Source organism: Zophobas morio, unplaced genomic scaffold (assembly GCF_036711695.1).
Source record: "Zophobas morio isolate AGI-343-1 ecotype UQ-CSIRO unplaced genomic scaffold, CSIRO_AGI_Zmor_V1 ptg000012l, whole genome shotgun sequence".
In the NCBI taxonomy this organism is placed as follows: Eukaryota; Metazoa; Arthropoda; class Insecta; order Coleoptera; family Tenebrionidae; genus Zophobas; species Zophobas morio.
Window position 1 is genome coordinate 23,467,871 of NW_026972117.1, and position 21,642 is coordinate 23,489,512.

The 21,642-nt window shown below is 31.8% G+C and overlaps 2 protein-coding genes across 2 annotated transcripts in view; one reads left to right on the forward strand and one right to left on the reverse strand.

Moving 5' to 3' along the window:
- LOC135128042 (uncharacterized) overlaps positions 1-12,478 on the reverse strand; it is a 49,998-nt gene extending 37,520 nt beyond the window's left edge. The window contains exon 1 of the mRNA XM_064054845.1: positions 12,093-12,478. Coding sequence (XP_063910915.1) covers positions 12,093-12,254 — 162 coding nt within the window. The 5' untranslated portion in view covers positions 12,255-12,478. The remainder of the gene's footprint in view (positions 1-12,092) is intronic.
- The window catches only part of LOC135128041 (E3 ubiquitin-protein ligase MYCBP2), a 127,670-nt gene that overhangs the window by 78,423 nt on the left and 27,605 nt on the right, over positions 1-21,642 (forward strand). Inside the window, exons 27-31 of the mRNA XM_064054844.1 lie at positions 19,718-19,940; positions 19,995-20,180; positions 20,231-20,614; positions 20,669-20,874; positions 21,062-21,637. Of these exons, the coding sequence (XP_063910914.1) occupies positions 19,718-19,940; positions 19,995-20,180; positions 20,231-20,614; positions 20,669-20,874; positions 21,062-21,637 (1,575 nt within the window). The remainder of the gene's footprint in view (positions 1-19,717; positions 19,941-19,994; positions 20,181-20,230; positions 20,615-20,668; positions 20,875-21,061; positions 21,638-21,642) is intronic.

Sequence of the window (21,642 nt, forward strand, 5' to 3'; positions counted from 1 at the left end):
CTAGTGATTTAATAAAGTTTCGATATTTTTGTAAAAACATGTATCCCATATAAACACTGGCCTCTACTACATTGATATCAAGAGCTTTAAGCGCAACAAATACATTGTTTTTCTATAGGCATCTGGTGGGATAGTTAGTACACTCAATCACGACAGTCCCAATAAATTTGTCCAAGTGATAATTTTTTCCCTATTTTAATTTTTGACATGAATTTAAATTTTTGTCTCAGTGTATATACTTATTTACACTCAAACACTGCACACCATTGAAATGTCAAACGCTAATGCATAACAGTGTACAGGTGTAGCTACACTTAGGCGAGCAATTAATTGAGTGCAATTGAGCTTAGCATTATCAACATTATTAAATGTTTTTGACGCACAGAGCGAAGAAAACTCGCTAGTTTTTAATAAATAGTTCATTAAGTATCAAGAATGTGGGACCTATTTTTAGACAGAAAACATACGTAAAATCGTGGAAATAACGACGATCTGGCGCCAATTAGCAGATAGTAAATTCATAGTGAAATATCAATTTCTGAAAATAATATTCTTCATCGACGCTTTGATTATTATCATTTTAGTACCTAAATCTTTTAAGTCTCTTAGTCGAGGCCGACAAGAGATTTATAGTATCACACTCATATGTTATACATAAATTAATCATAAAGCGACCCTTGCATTTTACTTAAACCCGAGATAAAGTTCTCCAATAGGCCTGTATAGGTAAAGCTTGATACAGATTGTGTTTGTTATCTTAAATATTTTCCCGTTTCTTCCTCTTGGGACCAAAACATTCCAGTCGTATTACGCTGATGGCTCTTAGTACACGGAAAGACCAACACAGCAAAAATTGCCCACGGGAAACGTAAAAACACCTAACGGCTCTTGATTTACGACCATATACGACATTATAAATTTTATTATGCTGCCATTCATTTCTTCTTAAGTGCTGAAAAATTACAATCTAATGGCACGGCAATCAACTGATTGCAGATGATGGCACCCTTCGGTTCGAACCCAATCTAAGTCATATTATCGCGCGACTTATCAACACAGATCTGGTAGATCCTTATGACGACGTCAATTAAAGTTCCAGTTCAATACTTTAATAAATAAATTCAGCCTTGGAAAATAATGATCTTTTGAAATTAGTTGTATTTAACGCGAAAACTGGTTTATACAGCATGGGCGCCTATAACACGTACATAACACACCTGTTAGTAAAAGTTAAAAATGCACCAGCTTTCCTTTGTCCACAGTCCTTTCAGTGTGTTGTCTGAATGTGGACGTCACGTGCAAAACCTGAAAATGTGGTCGAAATGTCGCACTACCAAAGTAATGAGTATTATTCATCCAACATTAAGTTAATAAATTAGTTTCAACAGGTTTGCATTAATTTATGGAAGGAAAAATAAAATTAACTTGACGTTCTAGCGCAGTTTATCAAAAACGTGATAATAAGCACTGTATGTCTTAGCCACGTGACTACCGGTCAGTGAAAAAAATTTATGAAATAGGTAATTATATGTAATATGTACATATATTCATATAATTGCGAAATTTTATTTAATGAAAGGATGATTTAGTGGCGAGCAGATAACCATGTTCCGAGAAATTAATTCTAAATTAGATTTAATTATGCCTGCATGAATTTAACATTAAAGGGATAAAATTAATGCAGTTTTATACCTTATCCTAGGGAATAATGTAATGTCTAATGACATAACCGCAACGATGAAATGAACTTTTTCGATTTCTCACTTCTCGGTTTTCTGATTTTTAAAAATTTGTCGATTTTTCGTTTTCTTTTTTTTTTGATTTCTCGATTTTTCAAGTTTTCAATTTCTTAATTTTACAGCATTTCAATATTGAGGATTTTTCAATTGCTATATTTTCAGTTTTTTAAATTTTAGATTTTTTGATTACTTGATCTTTCGATTTTTCGGTATTAGATTTTTCATTTTTTCGACTTTTCGGTTTTAACGTTTTACAACTTTTAGATTTTTCGGTTATCCAATTCTTCAGTTTTCGATTTTTGAAGTTTTCGAATTTTTAAATTTTAAATTTTCGATTTTTCGATTTTATGTTTTAAGCTTCCTTTCGACGTTTTTCAATTTTCCGATTTTTCAGTTTTCGGTTTTTCAAGTTTTCGAATTTTTATCAATTTCTCGATCTCTAGTGTTTTATTTTTCAGTTTTTAAATTTTCTATTTTTCGATTTTATGATGTTGAAAGCTTTGGTTTCCAGATTTTAAATTTTCTAATATCCATTTCAATTTGTATTTCGATTTTTAAAATTTTTTGATTTTTCGTTTTTTCAAGTTTTTGATTTTTGAATTTTTCAATTTAGTTTTTTTACTTCATGTTTCGATTGCTCGATTTTTGGAATTTTCGACTTTTCGGAATTCGATTTTTCGGTTTTGACGTTTTGCCAAATTTTCAGTTTTGAGGTTTTTCAATTTTTCTATTTTTTCGCTTTCCAATTCTTCAAGTTTTTTTAAGTTCTTGAATTTTTAATTTTTTTTTATGGTTGTATTTCCCGATTTAATATTTTTAGTGTGTATTTCAATTTTTCGATTTTTCAAGTTTTCGATATCTCAATTTTTCAACATTTCAATTTTGAAAATTTTTCAATTTCAATATTTTTCAGTTTTTCGATTTTTTAAATTTTAAATGTTTTGATTATTTGTTGTTTCGATTGTTTGTTTTTCATTTACTCATTTCTTCAAGTTTTCGGTTTTTCAAGTTTTGAAATTTTTAAATTTTAAATTTTTGAATTACTCGATTTCTAGTTATTTTATTTTTGCTTTTTCGATTATTTTCCATATTTCGATTTTATGATTTCTTATGCTACGATTTCCCGATTTCAAATTTTTTAATGTTTATTTCAATTTTTTGACTTTTCGTTTGCTTGATTTCTCGATTTTATTAAATTTCATTTTAGATTCTTAAAATGTTAGATTTTTTTGATTATTTGATATTTTGATGGCTCGATCTTTCAACTTTTCAGTTTTGAGATTTTTCAATTTCTTGATTTTTCAGTTTTTCATTTCTTCAAGTTTTCGGATGTCTATTTCAATTTTTCTCGACATCTCGGTTTTTAGAATTTTTAGAATTTTCATTTTTTTTATTTCTCGAGTTCTCAATTTTTATTTAAATTTTGAGAATTTTTCAATTTTTATATTTTTCAGTTTTTCGGTTTTTTAAATTTTAGATTTTTTGATTAATTGATGTTTCGATTGCTCGATCTTTCGATTTTTCGATTTTTCGGAATTCGGTTTTTCAATTTTCCGACTTTTCAGTTTTAAGATTTTTCAATTCCTCGATTTTTCAGTTTTCCAATTCTTCAAGTTTTCAGTTGTTCGAATTTTTAATTTTCCATTTTTCTATTTTATGTTTTTTTGATGTTTTGATTTTGTAAAACCGAGAAATCGAAAAATCGAGAAAAGAGATTTAAAAACCGAAAAATTAATTAGAGAGCCAAAAAATGAAAAAATCGAGAAATTGAAGAACTGAAAAACCCCAACACTGAAATATCAAAACATTGAGTAATCGTTAAATTGAAAATCGAGAAATTGAAAAATTGAAGATGAGCAATCCCAAAATTAAATTATCAAAACACTGAGAAATCTAAAGCTGAAAAATCGAAATGCCGAAAATTCAAAATTCGAAAAATAACACTGGGCAACAGTCATTTTGTGCCGGAAGTGTAAATAATCAAATCTTACTAATTTACGTATACTCAATACAAAATTGATAATAGAAAGTCTCCTTTGGTTATAGTTTTTCAATAACATACACACATATTTTCACAAAATGTTTAATTGCTACGGTCTTTTTAATAAATTCAGTTACCATAATAAACAAATAACTGACATCAACTGTCAAAGAAACTTTCTAGAAAAGTTGCCATTCTTATAAAACAAATTAGTTTTAAATTTTGTGTTAGTTTAAAAGTATATATAGGGCATTATTGTATTTAAAAAAATGCCGCGTAATTGTAAAAATAGTAGTGACAGTTTTTGCCACATTTGCGGTGAAGGCATATTTATAGGTCCTCAAATTAGAAAACTCATCAAAGATAAAGATTTTGAGAACATCATTACTGGCAACAAAAAAACTGCGTGGACTGCCTTTAAAGAAGTTGCAACGAATTTACTTGGAAACCACCGAGCCGAGAATTATAAAGACATAGTGCAAAATTTGTTAAATGCATATAAAAATCTAGGTTGCAATATGTCTTTAAAAGTTCACTTTCTACATTCGCACCTAGATTTGACAATTAAAGAGCAAGATGTGAAGTATAAGCGCCAAAATCGAAAAAGAAAAATTACATAAATGTTAAAAAACGTTCAATTTTTATATACTTATATTATTCAATAAACATTTTTATTTTTCAAAAACTATTACCAATTGTGCATTTTTATTACTATAGACGTGTTTAGCAACCCCATATTAAGTAAAAATGATTGCAATTATGCATGGCACAATTATTTTTTTTATAATATTGTTGCCCAGTGTAATTACACATCTACAAATTTTGATTTTTTTTTTTTTCAAAAATCTCGATATCTAGGATAAAAATTCAACACTGATTTATAAACCATGACTAGAAGTAACTATGTTACTTTTTAACATTTAAGTAACATTTATTCGACAAAATTGTAAGATGACATCATCAATTCCTGTGGGGGCTTGAACGTATAAATTTTGTTTAACGATTTAGAATGCGTCCGATAATCTTGAAACGTTTGTAGGATTTCAAACTATTCGATTTTGCAATTTTAAAGTTAAACTGTAATATGTTGTTGTACAATTTTGATGTTTTTTTTCAAAAACCTGGATGCCCAAGGTAAAAACTCAACACGGATTCATAAATCACAAATGAAGGAGTACGTTGTTGTATAAAATTTAAATAACATTTACGACTGTAACATTTGGAGATGGCATCATTCCAGTGTTAATGGGGATGAGCAGACAAATTTTGATTAATAGAAGTCGGGGTAAACGGCCAATAGATAAACAGAGGAAAACGGGAGACATATTTTTTCGTGCTCTACAGGTCATGAAACGTCGAGAGAACATGAACGTCGCCAGTCGCCCGATGGACTTACGCTCGGAAAGTGTAAATATATAGATAATACCAGTCACAGTATTAGAAAAAAAAGTGGCGCATGAGGAGATCGAACATGCTTCGTATTACTAGTTGAACGCGACCATTATTCCGCTATTTCACCGTTACGGCAACCTTGCATAAATATTATTTTATAATTGGGAAAATCTGGATGTAAAAATTCAAAGCGGATTCATAAACCACAACTACATGGGAAGACTCATATCTAGCGTTAGTGCAATTACTTTATTACGCAGTTTTTTAATTTTGCCCTCAAAACTAATTTTAGTAAATGTAATATATCCCTTAAGAGAAAAACGTATGGCCAGTTTACATTAAAAGTGTATGTTTTTCAAAGTTTCATAAAAAAGAACATTGCAGTATATTTAATAAACCAACTTTCACTGTATTCATTTAAATTGAAGTCAAAATTACTGAGCAACCACTTCATTGTGGAAACTTTCAATTTTTTTTAAACTTGTCAACAGAATGGCTGTGACATGGTCTTGTAGGCGTAGAAATCATCGAATTTATTTTCTAAACCACTTTAAACCGTTGCAATAAAAATAGAGAAATTTATATTTAACTTTCTAGAAATCGGATATTTTTTTTTATTCCTCGAAAATCTAACGTACGTCAGTATTCTTAAAATATTATTTATCAGAAGAAAATATCATCATATTTTATCTAACTTGACCTATTTCGCGTATTCATTTCTTCAAATAGCATAACACATCATTGGAGTTCTTAACTACAAAAATTGTAAAATCAAACACTCGACACGGAATTACTATTAATAGATAGTTGAATAATGCACCGCATTACCGTTGCACCATATGGTTATATAATTATCATTCGAAAACCAGTTTATAATTTTGTTTGATTTTTCTGCACATTTAGTTGTGCATCAACGCAACCAATATAAGTAAAGTATTAAAAAATGCTTAATTCGTTGATTTTAAGACCAGGCCAACTCTACACACTGAACTTTTTTTACAACAATAGCGCATCTTAATCTCTCTTACATGCAAAAACTTAACCATTATTGCAACATTAGAAACTCTGAAAGAGTGTCGCCAACCTTACTTAATGTAACTGGCACACTACTTTCCGAGTTAAATAAAGATTGCCGCAAATTTACCATTTTGTGCCATAAATGTGGCGATTCTCCATTTGCATGACTGAGTAATAAATGCAAGCTTCCACAGCTCATCGACCAGTAAAATTCAGCAAAGCCAATTGTAATCAACATAACACACCTACTCATGACTTAATAATTTTATTAATTTGGTTAAAAACACAATTAAGCGTTAAAAGTAACCGCTAATGCGATCACAGAATTCGTAGAACGACCACTTATTAGTATTGTCCGCAAAGCTTGTTATCTTTGTCTCGTAGAACAGGGTCATTTATACTTCTGACAGCATAATTTCGGCAGCCTTTATATTCTTTTCTTATTTTTTCTATTCGTTCTCGTAATATAAACAAACGCTTACCACGTCGCACCTATTTATATCCCAGGTAAGCTTTGCAATATCAACAGAATGAACTTCTGAAAAAACAGCAGACTTTCGAGTTCAATGTCCATTCTTTGTTTATAAGATGTAGCTACGAACCGGAGAACACTTGCAATAATTTCATAAACTGAAACGCTTGAAATAGCTTCAGTTACATTTGCGGAAATCGATGGTAATTACCGCAACCCACCCATAAATTCACAAAGGATGGGTACTGAATTGCAAGTAGCATCTCTTTGCATACGACCGCCTCACCTACGTGACCGAGGGAAAAACGGACACCGTTTCGTGGCCCAAAGTTGCAGGTTCACGTTTTATAACCACCTCGGCCCAAACAACCTCTTCCTGTGGTCGCTGTTTACATACTTAATATACATTTTAAGCATTATTAAGTTTTAATGGCTCGCTCAGATTTTACTAGACCATCATAATACCGTAATGTGCAACTTATGGGTACTTTCTCTTTCTTCTTCATAAATGGCAACAACTAGTCCGCTTGTGCGAATAATTAATTGCTGCATATATTCAACATCATTTTGTACTTTGCTTTCACTACTGGTGATCAAACATGTAGCTCGTTAATGATTGTCGCGTCGGTAATTTTGGGTAGTTTGTAATATTTTTGACTTTTACTTTCGGCGGCTTATTGTTGTGAGTCAGCACAGTCGGGCTGTTCCAACAAACTGGCACATGTTTGTGAGGTTCCAGTATTAATAACAAGGGAAAAGAACCAAAACAAATAACGATATACATCGCGTCCGGCTCTTGTCTAGTTTCTAGCATTATTATTCAAATGGTCGCCTTTCCTACTTTCAAAGTGCACTCCTACTAATTTTGTTGCGTTGGAATCTTTTATGTTGATAAAAACACTACATTGTAGAACTCGACAGGACTGATTCACTCTCAAAAAATATTCACCTATAAAAAACATGTATATTTAGTTTGATTCAGATGCGTCGACACCGTAGGCGACCTATGATTCAAGCCCCAACGAAATATTTGCTTCCTGTGTTTTTCCTTTGTAACAAACGTGAAACGATTTTGTACGTTTCATTTGTTATTTATTTTTTAGAAAGTAAATGAAGAGAGATTTATTAACACCTCCACAAATTTATCAACCAAATATTTTTCAATTAATCACGCCTAAAAAAAATTACGAGTATTGTTAAAGTCAAAATTTAATTAATTACCTTGATTTCTTTTACTTTCTTGTAGAATTTTGACGCAAAAATTTCAAATAACTTTTTTAATGTTAAGGTTCGTGTTAATTTTACAGGTCATTTCGACACACGTGCAAAAACACTTTTCTAAATAGGGAAAAGGTTATTATTTATCTATTTTTAGACGCCTTGCTACAATTAAAGCAGCTTCACAAATAGCATATTATACGAACTTCAATAAAATATTTTAAATTTTTAGTTCTTGTTTTAAATTTATAGTGTGTTTCCCAACGTGTATCGAATTGTTTATTTTTTCTTCTTAAAACGATAATACAGAAATTTTTTCTTCAAAAAAATTACGTCGTTTAACAAATTTTCTGAAACAACTTTTTATGTTAAAATAATTATTTTACAGTAGTTTGGATGTCTTTGGACTACCACAACTCGTGTATAAAGTCTAAATTGACTTTAAAACAACTTTAAATTGTTCTGCAATTGCCCATTGAGGAAGATTAATGTTATGGTATGTCTACAAATATTTGGAAATATAGTTACTCACTTTTATTGCTCTCACAATATGTGAAATGTAAATTAAAAAAAGTCCAGGATTACTTGAGCAGAACTTCCCTCGCTCCTGAAGTACAGTTGAACAAATACAATTTCTTCGAAAAATCATAAAATTTTATTTTGGGAATTTTATTTCTTATTATTAAAATCAGGTGTGACAAGAAGCCATAAAGATGATAATAATGTGCAAAATCGAAGTGGACTCATAAGCTACAAGTACAGGAGTATATATATGTTTTTTTAATTTAAACGGTGTTGGACAAGGAAAATTTTAAAGTGACGTCATCAGTGTTAGTGTGGATAATCAAACAAATTTTGGTTAGCCTTTACACGATATTCCTTCCATGCACATAGAATTTGACAATCGGTCCGGAGATTATCTGTGCAACAAAAGTCTGGACAGACGGTAGACAGAGAGAGAGACAGATGGAAACGGGGGTCCTATTTGTTCGTACTCTTGGGATCATAAAGCGTCGAGAAAACATGAAAGTAGCCTCATTCGCCCGATATAGATCATATTACAATACATTCTTAGCTTAGGCTTGGCAAGTAAAAAAGTTTAACATAACTTCCTTCGCCCCTCAAACACATCAAAAAATGCTGTTTCTTAGAGAAATTATAATAGTTGGTGGTAAAGATTTTTTTTTATATTATATATTTGATAACACTTGTGAGATAAAACAAAATTTTAAGAAAATTACATCAAACGATTAAATGTTTTTAAACACTATTTATATAATTCCAAAGAACAAAACTAAGATAAGATTAAATAAAAATAGTAAATGATTGATAAGACAGAAGCATTTTATTTTGCTAATTTAAATACGATTTACTTAGAAATTTTTTAACATGACGTCATCAAATTTTTGTGGGGATAATCAGACAAATTGCGGTTAGCGTTTTACCAACTACACGATATTTTTAACAATCATCCAAAATTTTTCGACAATTAGTACAATAGTTTTGAAGATTCGACAAAAACGAAAAACCTACTCTGTAATCCTATCAGCTCACATGTAAGGACATTAAAATAAATTAGGTAATTAGATAACAAAATTTATTCCACTTCTCCACAAAATTCCGTTAAGACACATTAAATACATGTCACTTCAGAACATATCAATGTTTTCTTTTGTGCTATTTCAATATTCCACATCTAAAAATACGTGTCTATTAGTTAGCAACTCGTAAAAGTTACTTTGGACATTTACTCTCAAGCATTTGTCCTTTTGAGAAATACTTCGGTGAAGTTGACTCTCAGATAGTTTTAAAAAGTTGTCGAAACCAGACAGTTGCCAGTTTCATGTTTTTTCAACGATTTTTGACCCCTAGAGTACGAAAAAAGTGATCTCCCGTTTTCGTCTGTCTGTCTGTCTGGCGTCTGTGTCGATTTTTATTAGACACGTAATCTCCGACACTACTGGACCGATTGTTGTCAAATTTGGCTAATCATCCCCACCAACAATTTAATAACGTCATCTCAAAGAATTCTGTTTTGAAATTATTTAAATGTTATACAACAATATACCGTGGTGTACGAATCCTTTCGAGTTTTTTTCCTAAACGTCCAAATTTTCGCAAAAAAATTAACACAGTATAATAGCATTTTAGCACTAACCGTTCGTAGGGTAGTGGGTAACGGATCAGCATGCAGACAGGCGGTTGCACGTTGGAGGCCAAACTTGGCCGGTTTTTTTTTTTTTTGGTACTATGACTAGTATTATCTATGTTGATGACGTCATCACAAATTATTTAATGAATAAATTAAGAACGAGTCACCCCATTTTCTCGAAAATACGCGCGTCTTTTTTTACAATTATTCTAATAATGATAAAATAAGAATTATAATATTTAGAACATTTTGTTGGATTTCTACGTGACATTCTTTCGATCTATAAACATAATCACTTGAACTCACGCTTGTTATTAGAAACAGAAACTTTTAGCTGTTATTATTACAAGAGAAAAAATATAGTTTAAAACATTCCTACTACATTTTGCATTTTGTTTTGTGTTGCTTTGCTATTTTGAAATTTTTAACTTTGAAATTTTTAACTTTCATCTATGCAAATAATTGAGATATTTTAATTTTTTTTTTGACACTAACAAGTTACAGATCAAATACTATATGCACTACGAAAGAAAGTGCTGCATTTAACGCATTTAAAAAACAATAGATTCTATTTGAAACGAAAAAGTTGCTATCATTTCCGAAAAACCGAAAGTGATGTAATGCTATTATGTTATCACTTGACACTTGATTTATTTCTTAACCGTTCTATATTTCCGACTTATCAAATAACTGTTAACTGGTACACACGGTACAATTTTATATGGTTGAACAAATTATCAATTGCTTTGAACATCTTCCGAATCACGGTTCAAATTGCCGGTAATTTCTTTCCGCACTTTCTGTTTTCTTTCACGGTTTCTATAGTCTTTTCTTTGTAAATTGCAATTGGATCAGCAATTTAATCGTTCGTCCATTCATGCTTTGCCACGATGACTTGTATTTTCTGTGCGAGGGCATACTCACACGTCCAAACTTGTTCGTATTGTGAGAGCCGCTGTCCCATATATGCATGCATGAAAAGCAAGTCTCAACTGTTCGCTCTCTGAGAGATCAGCGCGACCTCCGAGAGTTGATCTCAAGTGAGTTGATTGAAAGAACCACTCTCAAATGGACATGGAAGTGTGGGTGGTAAATTTTTAATTTCTCATAATAAGAAAACTTTAATTTATAAAATACGAAAATTATAATGACTTGGAGACGTCGCATAGGGATTTTAAAAATAAACTACGGTTTTAAAAAGACGCCAATGAAAAAACGTACAAAAAACAAAACACTCTGTATAGTTGAAAATAATTTAATGTATGATGTTCAAAGAAGTTTTTTTTTCTATTTTCAATCATTAATGAAGAATCGACAAACACACGCTTGGTGACCCAGCCTGTATAAAAGTGTGATAATAAAAATAATCAGACAATAATAGAGAGATAGTTTTATTAAGTAACTAAATTAATGCTCGAAATATTTCCTGCTAAGATAATGTGGAATTTGAAACATATATGAAGGCAAGTAAGCACTTAATTTAAACCAATGTACTTTCTATTCGTTATTTAAATTTGGTTGTAGTAATAGTTAACTTATGAAGCTATTAACATTGAGACATTATCAGTTACTACTATTCAAACTAATATGATTCATTTTTAGTTAATATTATCCTAAGAGAAATATTGTCCTTCCAGTTGACTTTAAGCGCAAAGATAAAAAACTGATTACCAAAGCTTTCGTGTGAGACAGCACGATTCAAAAAAAAGTAGTAAGAATAACTCGGAAATAGCCAAGCCAGGAATATATTCCCAGTTTTGCAACTTTTTTTTATGTTAAAAAAATACGTATACATAGTTGGCCATGTTTTTTGAAAATTTTACTGAGTATATAAATGGCGAATTTGATAAGCGTGGAGCCGGACTAGCTCTTTGCATAATTACACCAGACGAACAGATACAATAAATACATCGAAACGCAGATGCTTTTAGTATAATACAATAATAAATAATAATTAATCACATGTTCTATACAAGTGTCCTTTCTACACACACAATACTACGATATTATAAATACACATACGCACTTCCAGCCACTGCCAAAGGGAAAGGAATTAATTGTTAGTACGATAGAAATGCAAGACTTTGATTGTTAGTATAATTTTATTCAAAGCCAACTTGCCTGAACATCGCGCAAAGTGCAATTAATGGTCTTCCAAGAGGCGACCTTTACGGTACAATTGCATCCCTGCAAGTCACATATCGTATCGGCACTAGCGGACCATATCACAAAAAAATACACCCACAGAAGCACAAAGAAGGACCGCCACAATCGGACACCCATTTTGTGCACTCATTCTCGCACTGTGTCACCACAATCACAGAATCAAAGAACAAGAGAGTTCATCGGTTGCAACTTGCGAGGATTCTACGACACCGGATAACATGATTCAACCTGCATTGGATTTCTTTGTTGACGTTTCTTGCACGTTGTGTGTTACATCCAACTAGTACGGATGATAGAACTGTTCTGGCTGGCGGCTGAGCGACTGCCGCTTTTGAATTGGTGTTGTTCGCGGCTACCATCCTTGTCCGTGCTGTCTCTGTCTTGCGAGACGTCGTCTTTGTTGGATGTGTGCGGTTGATGTACGATGAGCGTTGCGAGAGGGAGGTGACGACGTGAACGATGTTTTTAGTGCGCGTTTATCTGGTCTTATTATAAATGAAAAAGGAGGAATCAGCGATGGGTTCGTGGTCAAGTTTATGAGGATGTACCTGCTTTCGACTTTCTATGATTTTTTAAATGGCACCCTCTTTTGTCTGTTGTTCGCTGCATCACAGCCACCGCAGAATCAAAAATTTTTCCTTTTGTTGGATGTAAATCTGGTTTTCCCTTATTTTTTATTTTATCGTTTGATCCATGAGCTATCCAAGACAGTAGTAGCAATGACGTAGGGGCAAACTGCTAAGGTTCCGCCAAAGGCCAAAGGTAGCCCGAAGAGGTTGTGCTTACTTTAAAAACGTCGTAATGAAAAACATACATGTTAGGTAATAATGTAAATTTTGCATCTTAAGTGTTAAGAAGGTCACTTTACAATAAAATAACAAGCATTCTTTTTCTCAGTATCTGATCGAATAATTGAAACTGAACCAAAAAAAATTGCTTCTCTTGCCCTCTGAAGCGTGACCAATACCCTGTACATGACAAGCATTAATTTGATCCGGTCCGAATTTTTACTATGCCGAGTTGTACATATTTCTGTTTTTTTCGTAACTTATTGAGCTTTATTCAGAAGTTCGTTACGTACTTTTGAAGATAAGTCTCCCGCTTTATCCCCATCAACAATGTGATGACGTCATCTTAAAATTTTTGCATGGTAAATGCTATTTAAATTTTTTAAAATAATAACATACTCCTGTGATGTGGTTTATGAATGCACCATGATTTTTTAAATTATTATTTTAATTTGTATTGTTTAATCTTTTTAAAAGTAAAGCTGTTCCTTAGATACATAATAGAAAGTAATGTGAAACGTGGCCTTTGGTGCAGTGGTAGAGCGCTCGCTTTGCATATGAAAGGCCCCGGTTTCGATCGCGGCATCTCCAACTTTTTTATTGATCAGATTAAGAGCGGCCCACTCCACTTTCCTGAAATTTGAGAATAGCATACTGGTATTTTTAGTATTGCACTACACATATTCAAGCTGATATACATTTCTTGTTACAATGTTGATGGCGATGGTGTCGCCACAAACTTTTGTTATGGAAAAACTCACTTGAAACATACGCATAGTATGCTGCTTTAGTTGTACTTTAATAATCCACACTTATTTTTATATTAAGGAGAGGAATTTAATTTTGGAAGAAGCTATATTGTTTTTGTTCGACTATACTTAGGTTCTGTATAAATAGCCCTACACTTTTTTCACTATAACCCACTAAAGCTTAAATTAAAGGTGGGTTATTTTAATTGTAAATTTTGATTATGATCACTTTATTTGTTTCCCACAACCTATACATGCTAAAATAAAATAGAGGTGAATTGATAAACTACAGGTTAACCTTGCTTTATTCCTTATTTGTTGTTTTGTGTGAGTAACTCGAGAAAATAAAAATGTAATGTTGCCGAAACAATCAATAATCAATTATTTTACCTCCCGAGTGTAAACCAAGGAAGTATTATAATAGGGTCAATCCGGTGAATGGCTACTTTCAAGTTTTATTGACGTTTCATAACCGCAAGAGTACGAAAAAGTAGGTCTGCCGTCTCCATCTATATATCTGCCGTTTGTGTAGATTTTTATTATACAGATAATCTCCGAAACGACTGGACCAACTGCTGTCAAATTTTAGAGTTAGAAATATCGTGTAGATGGTAAAACGCTAATCATCCTCAACAACGATGCAATGACGTTCCCTCAAAATTTTTCATAGTGGTAGGATTTAAATTTTATCAAATGTAAGTAAAGTCTTGTACTTCTGGATTATGAATCCGCTGACATCCAAATTTTGGAAAAAAATTGAAACTGTATAGCAACATTTTATACTAATACATATAAGCGGAGCTCGGACAAAGATATTCGACAGTTCATTGCATATAGGTCGCGCAAATTCAATTCTCGCATGAGATTTTTTGTTTCATACACTGCTGCTGCTATTATGTATATGTATTTTTATTAATGAATTTAAGAACGGTAAACCCCGTTGTTTTATTATTAGTATTACACTGTACGTATCGGAATTGGCATACACGTCCTTAATGAAATGTTGATCTAAACATTTACAAATGGGAAAACTCACTAGAAACATAGGCGGAGCCTCGCGCCAGATCAAATATAAACAAGTTAACAAAGTGTATTTTGGTGACATAATGCGTTCGAATCAAAGGTAGTGGCGAAGTATGGGTGATTAAAATATGATACGTTAATAAATTGAGGACAAGCTCTACAAGAATCTCTAACATAATATAATAGGGTGTCATTTAGTTTCTTACACTGTTACTGATGTTGTCTATGTATTTTTTAATGTATCGCAAATAAAAGTTCGTAAAATCAAATTTTATAATTTTTCAAAGAAGCAGAATTTATTAGACTATATTTTAGAGGCAGGGAAAGTTCTGTCGAAATAACCATAAACCATTTTTTTTTTTTCTAACGGAGCTTAAAATCAATAAGACTTTTTTTCCAACGAAGATATGTAAATATTTAGAAAAAATAAATTACCGATACATTAAAAAATCCTATTAATTAGATAAATTAATAATAGTTTATAAAAATTGCAATTTTAACAACCTGATGATTTATCTAAAAATGGAACTAAATTCAAATAACAAATAAAACATAAATAAGATCATGTAGAAGCGAAATTTGAAATAGTTTAATAAAAAAATAGTTTTATTTTATTATTGTTATAGTTGATATTATTATTATTTACATATTGGAACTTCCCGAGCGTATTGTAATAGGGTTCGCTTGACGAATCGCTCATTTTATGTTTTCTCCACATTTCAAAGTTCCTATAACACGAAAAAGTAGGTCGTTCGTTTTCGTCTGTCAGTTTATCGTCTGTTGAGGATTTTAATGGACATAATTTCCGAAAACACTGAATTGATTCTTGAAAAATTTTAAAAGTTATTTAAAAATACCGTCTTGATGATAAAATGTTATTCAAATTCATCTTATCCACCAAAAACCAATAACTCACGTCAAAAATTTTCAAGTAAATTCTATTTAAAATTTGCAAAATAATATGCTCCTGTATTTGTGACTTTTTAACTCACCCCTATGATCTTTTAGCCAATGCATGTAGATTTTTGAAATAAGTAATTAAATAAATAGTGCTACCAAATTTTACAATTTACCTTAGAAGCTGCGAAGTATTTTTAAAGAAATTCGTAAAACAAATTTTCCAGTTTACTTTGAACCTACGAAACGGATTTTTTTGAAATTTTTGCACAATACTGACACATGATTAAATCGAAAATGGCTTACATAATGTTTCAAATTCAGGGAATACATTACTACTTTTTATTTTAATATACAGGGTGAATCACTGAACGCGCGGTCGTCAAAATCTCATTAATTAGAGATAGAACAAAAAGTCAAACACCAAAGTTGTACGGTTCTTTTACGACGATACCTTTAATTTATTTTTAACTATACAAGGTGTTCTGATTTTAAGACGTAACACAGAACTTATTTTTTTAAACGAAACACCCTATATATTTTTACATATTCTTATTAGCTCCTTCGTATGCTTTATAAATACAATTTTCTTGAAATTTTGTGCCAGTGAAAGACAAAAAACCGCATAAGGAGTATTTTTAAAGCTTGTGTTACAATATTTTGTGGAAGGATAAATATACGGAGTGTTTATAAAATTTCACAATTTGTAACAATCGATATTTCAGTTTTTTTCAAATAGAACAGTGTTTTATTAATGTGTCTTACTCTATTTTTTGTTTTCATTTTTCTAACACGGTTGCCTTAAAAAACGGGAAATGTTACAAAAAGTTCTGTCAGATGTTATTAATTTTTCATAGTTTGAAACGGCTTTTTAGAATTTAGGTTAAAAAATTGCCACTTATGTGTCAGAAATGTCAGTCACTTTTTAACAGATGCTATTGTCAAATAGACAAGATTTGACATAAATTGACAAATTAAATTTTCAATTCACATTAGGTGAAATTTCTTTTCCCGTTTTTTTTTAAGTCAACCGTATGTCGAATTATCTCTTAAAAAATTAAAAAATCGCAGAAACTATCAACTTTCAATGAAAATACCTACAACAACAAAAAAAAAAATACAGGGTGTGAAAAACTGAAATATCAATATTTGAAAATTGTAATAATTAAAGAAAAGTTATGAACACTCTGTATGTGAAACTTTTATTTTATTTATACCCCAAAAAATCGCGTACCTTATTTAGCTCTGCACAAAATATTGTAACAAAGATTTTAAAAAGAACCCTACACTGCCTTAGAAGAGGTCAATCAAAGTATGTAAAAATATATGGGTGTTTTATTAAAAAAAAAAAAGATGTTGTATTACGCCTTAAAGACAGAACATTCCGTATAGTTAAAAATAATTTTAGAGTATAGTCTTAAAAGAACCATACAACTTTGGTTTTGGCTTTTTTTCTACTTCTAATAATTAATGAAATATTGAGAAACGCGAGTTTAGTGACTCACCATGTAGCTATAATCTCCTAAATCAAATAATTAACTCATTTTTGTGAAATTTTATATGTACAGTTAAATGTGAAAAAAAAAGAAATGTAGTAAAAAAATTACATATTTTTTCTTAGTTTACGATACAAAACACGTCTTTTTATGAGTAAATAGATTACTTTTTATAAACAGTGAACAAGTGTCAAAAGACAAATACATATATGTCAACATGACAATACATATTATAAATACGTGTAGATGGTAAAACGCTAACCAAAATTTGTGTGATCATCTCCATCAACAATATGATGACGTCATCTGAAAATTTTGCAGAGTAAATGCTATTTAGTTTTTACAAAATAACGTACTCTTGTACGTGTGGTTCATGAAGTTACTTTGATTTTTTTTATTAATCAAATCATTTTCCCGAATATTTAAGAATACAGTGCTACACTGACCTGCAAAAAAACCGGCCATCTTGAAAAATTTCACAAAACCACTTAATTTACTAGTGATCGTTGTTTTATTAAAGAACCATTTACTATTGACACATGATGCACAAATTAGCAAAAAAAAGAAGACAAATAAACGCAGAATTAAATTTAATTTAACAAAATAACAGAAACAGACCAAGTACGATATTTTCTTAAAAAAAGAATAAAGGAGGCTGTTGTTGTAAACAGTGTTTTTCATCATTTGATTATAAATTTGGCAATTAATAAACGTTTTCACGCGAAAACTCTTACAGACGTCTCTCAAATTGTCGCTCTGTTTCTGTTATTTTGTTAAATTAAATTTAATTCTGCGTTTATTTGTCTTCTTTTTTTTTTGCCAATTTATACATCATATGTCAATAGTAAATGGTTCTTTAATAAAATAACGATCACTAGTTAAATTAATAACTTTTAAAGTTTGGTTTCGCAAAATTTTTCAGGGTGGCCGTTTTTTTTCCGGTCAGTGTATTATTATTAGGAATACAATGCGGCTATTCAAACAGATAAATGTGTCCTTTCCAACATAACGATTACAAGCTCCCAATGTGACTGACATAGTACTATGATTATTATTATCAAGTCTTTTTTACTGACGTTCAAACGTTTAGGTATTTCTTTATTGTAGTGACTAGTAACAACAAAAAAAAAAGAACGGAAAAACAGAATAGGATGCAATAGTACAATACAGGGGATTCTATATGAAAATTGTAATAATTAAAAAAAAGTAATGAATACTCTGTATATGAAAATTTAATTTTATTTATACCCCAACAAATCGCGTATCTTTATTTAGCTCTGCACAAAATATTGTAACAAAGATTTTAAAAATAACCCTACTGCCTTAGAAGAGGTCAATCAATATATTTGGTAACTACGTATAGTTAAACATAATTTTAGATTACAGTCCCGAAAGAACCGTACAACTGTGGTTTTGGCTTTTTTTTCTATTTATAATAAATAACCGAGAAACGAGCGTTTAGTGCCTCACTCTGTATAGGCGTTGTCATAAGAAATAAAATTTTAGAACATATCTTTTACAATTTATCTAAGGAACTCGTTTGTGCCTATGGAGCAAGGGAAGTTCTATCCAAATAATTTTAGGACACGTTATAATTACAACGGCGTGTTATTATTATTGCTATTATTATCATCAGATGCTCGAACAGACAATTTATTAAGATTTATTTTTTCATAATTATGACGTTGATAGTTTACCAAAACTTTCACTTTTAAATTTTATTGAAAAACTAATGATACTAGTTAAGTTGAGAGATTTTTCATCGATTGACACAAAATGGAGGATCGCTTGAAAAAAAAAATATGGTACTAAAAATAACTGGCGATGACCGATCGTGTGAACGTGATTGCTAAATAAAAATAAATATCCTACACTGGGTGTCCCAGTTTATCTGTTCCACTCTAATATCTGATCAGTTAATTGAAAAGACTTAAGGTAAGAATTGGCAAGGATTAATACAAAGAAACCAGCAAAAAGAAAATACTACTATCAATATACCACATTTTGTTTTTCCGGAAATCACATTAACTTTATATTTTCAAATAAAAAGGACTATTTTTTAAGAGCATCTTTTTTGTTTTTTTTTTCGGTGTTGGACAACTGCTATGTAACTTGTTTGGTTTAATGTTTTAAGAAGTTTTTAAATGGTGGCGTCTCAGTTTACATATTTCACTGTTGATATCTCAGTCATTTGCAAAAATAAAAGTGTGAAATTTGTTATTTGTTATACAAATCAAATTACAGATAAAACCTACTTCGTTGTGTTAGAAAAGAAACTGTTATCATTTCCGAAAACTCAAAACATGGTCATACTCAAAAAAACACGTAACTATGATTTACTTTTTTCTTTATTAGTATAAAATATCAAAGATGTAATATCAGAAATTGTATTTCTGGTTGCGTCTTGAATTTTACAATTTTTTTTGTGTTAACTGCCATTTTTAAATTTCAAAATAGTCATAATTACTATATTTCGCATAAAAATCTGTGCTTAGATTGCGAAAGAAAATTGTAGTAATATGAATTAAAAGCAAAATTTTTCCTTGCTTTTTTTGAATGAATTGCGTAATTAAAAAACTACTGCGGCCCTGGTCTTCGTTTCTTAAACCGAACATTTTACTTTTCAGTATTCACTCCAACGAGAGATTGTTCCTGAGAGATTTCGTTAGTTGCGTCGCCGGCTCCAGTGGCGGTCGCTTAGCTCAGTGGCTTCAGCCAGGCAGCAGAGTAGATCCGTCAAAATGCCAAGTGCTTTACTCCAGAGAAGAATTACGATGCGGTTGGCCAGCCATCATAACTGTCGTCACAAGAGATCAGTACTCCGATCTAGTAAACGTGACCAACATGAAAGTAAGTACTCATAAATTTACATAATAGATGCAACCATTCAATTCAACATCAAAGGTCGAAGTAAAGGCCATCCCAATCGACAAGAAAGAATTAGGAGAATGTGACGCCGGCAGAAAAATACCTAGAGTGATCCAGCCTGATCCTCTGACTTTCGGAGGTCTAGTTCCACCACCGTTGCACAACCCTTACGAACCGACTATCCGCGATAAAATGTGTTTCCACTCAATTAGCGTCATGAAGGTTAGAAAAACACAATGAAGCTAATCAATTTAATCAAACACCTGTTGCAGCCTTATCAGAATTATTCTTTTGAGGAATTAAGGTATGCGTGCCCACCTGTGAAGAGATCCAGCGAGAACATGTTAGTGCGGCACAACAATGATGGTACTTACAGTGCCACCTGGACACCCGCATCCGTCGGATTTTATTCAATCGTGGTTAATATCGATGGTTACGATATGGAGGAGGCTTTTAAAGTTGAAGTTAAGGAACCCCCACAAGGAATGACGCCGCCTAGTCAAATTACTGCTAAAAAATCCATATATCAACCAAGTAAATTGAGAAAGTTTGTTGCTAGGAACTCGGCAGGTCTGAGGATAAGGGCTCATCCGTCATTACAAAGCGAACAAATAGGAATTGTGCATGTGAACGGCACTATAGCGTTTATTGATGAGGTGAGTTTGGGTTTTATGTTTCCGCTATTTTTAACACCTAACTGTACTACGTAGATACATAATGATGATGGAGTGTGGCTGAGGCTCTCTGCAGAAACTATAAAACAGTACTGTAACACTAGCATAATTGAAGCGTGGTGTTTGCAATACAACCAACATTTAGGGAAGACTCTTCTGCTACCGGTTGAAGAACCCAAGTCAATTCTAGATCAAGTGATTAGCGATACTATAATGCGAAAGTTACCAGAAATCAATGACAGGTTTGTTAATTTATTTCGGGGTACTGCTTCCGTTTATTTTGAAATGTAATTATTTAGTCTGCATGCTGTACCGCAGTGAAAATTGACGTAAAGCTTTTTCTCTTTTTTTTTAATATATTTGTAGTGTTATTGGCGTGAATTGCTTTTGTTCTAAATTACGCAACGGTATTTATATTGAACATTTCAGACATAAAATTCCGGGGGGTTCTACTAGTAACTATCAAGTCATAAAGTGCGGAGCATCCGGTCATAATATTCGCAGTCGTCCTAGCCTGAAAGCGCCACCTGTTGGCATGCTGGTTCTTGGTAATCGTATTAACGTAATTGACTACACGGTTAATCCAGACGGTTATTGGGTCTTGCTCGACAAGACCACCGCTGAGAAATATTGTTTTAATACCGACCACGAGGCGTGGTCGTTAGCGATTGGTCCAAATAACGTCCTATACTTGGGAAATGTTACTGGAACAGACAAAGATACTTTTCCTCAAGTCACGACCGAGTTGGAACCATCACGATTAGGAAAAAAAGGCTTTGATTTTTCTTACAGCGCGACGCCAAACCCACCCGAACCGAATTTTTCATTTGGAAGTCAGTCTTTACAAAATTCAGCGACAACATCAAAGGCGGATCATGTGTCGACTAATCCTTTTGTTTTTGGGGATAGTTTAAAATCAGAATCACCTAAGATTCCTAAAAGGGAAAGAAAAGACGGCAAGCTGAGCAGTCTGCCGAAGTGGTTTAAAGGTGATGATATGAAAGTGTACG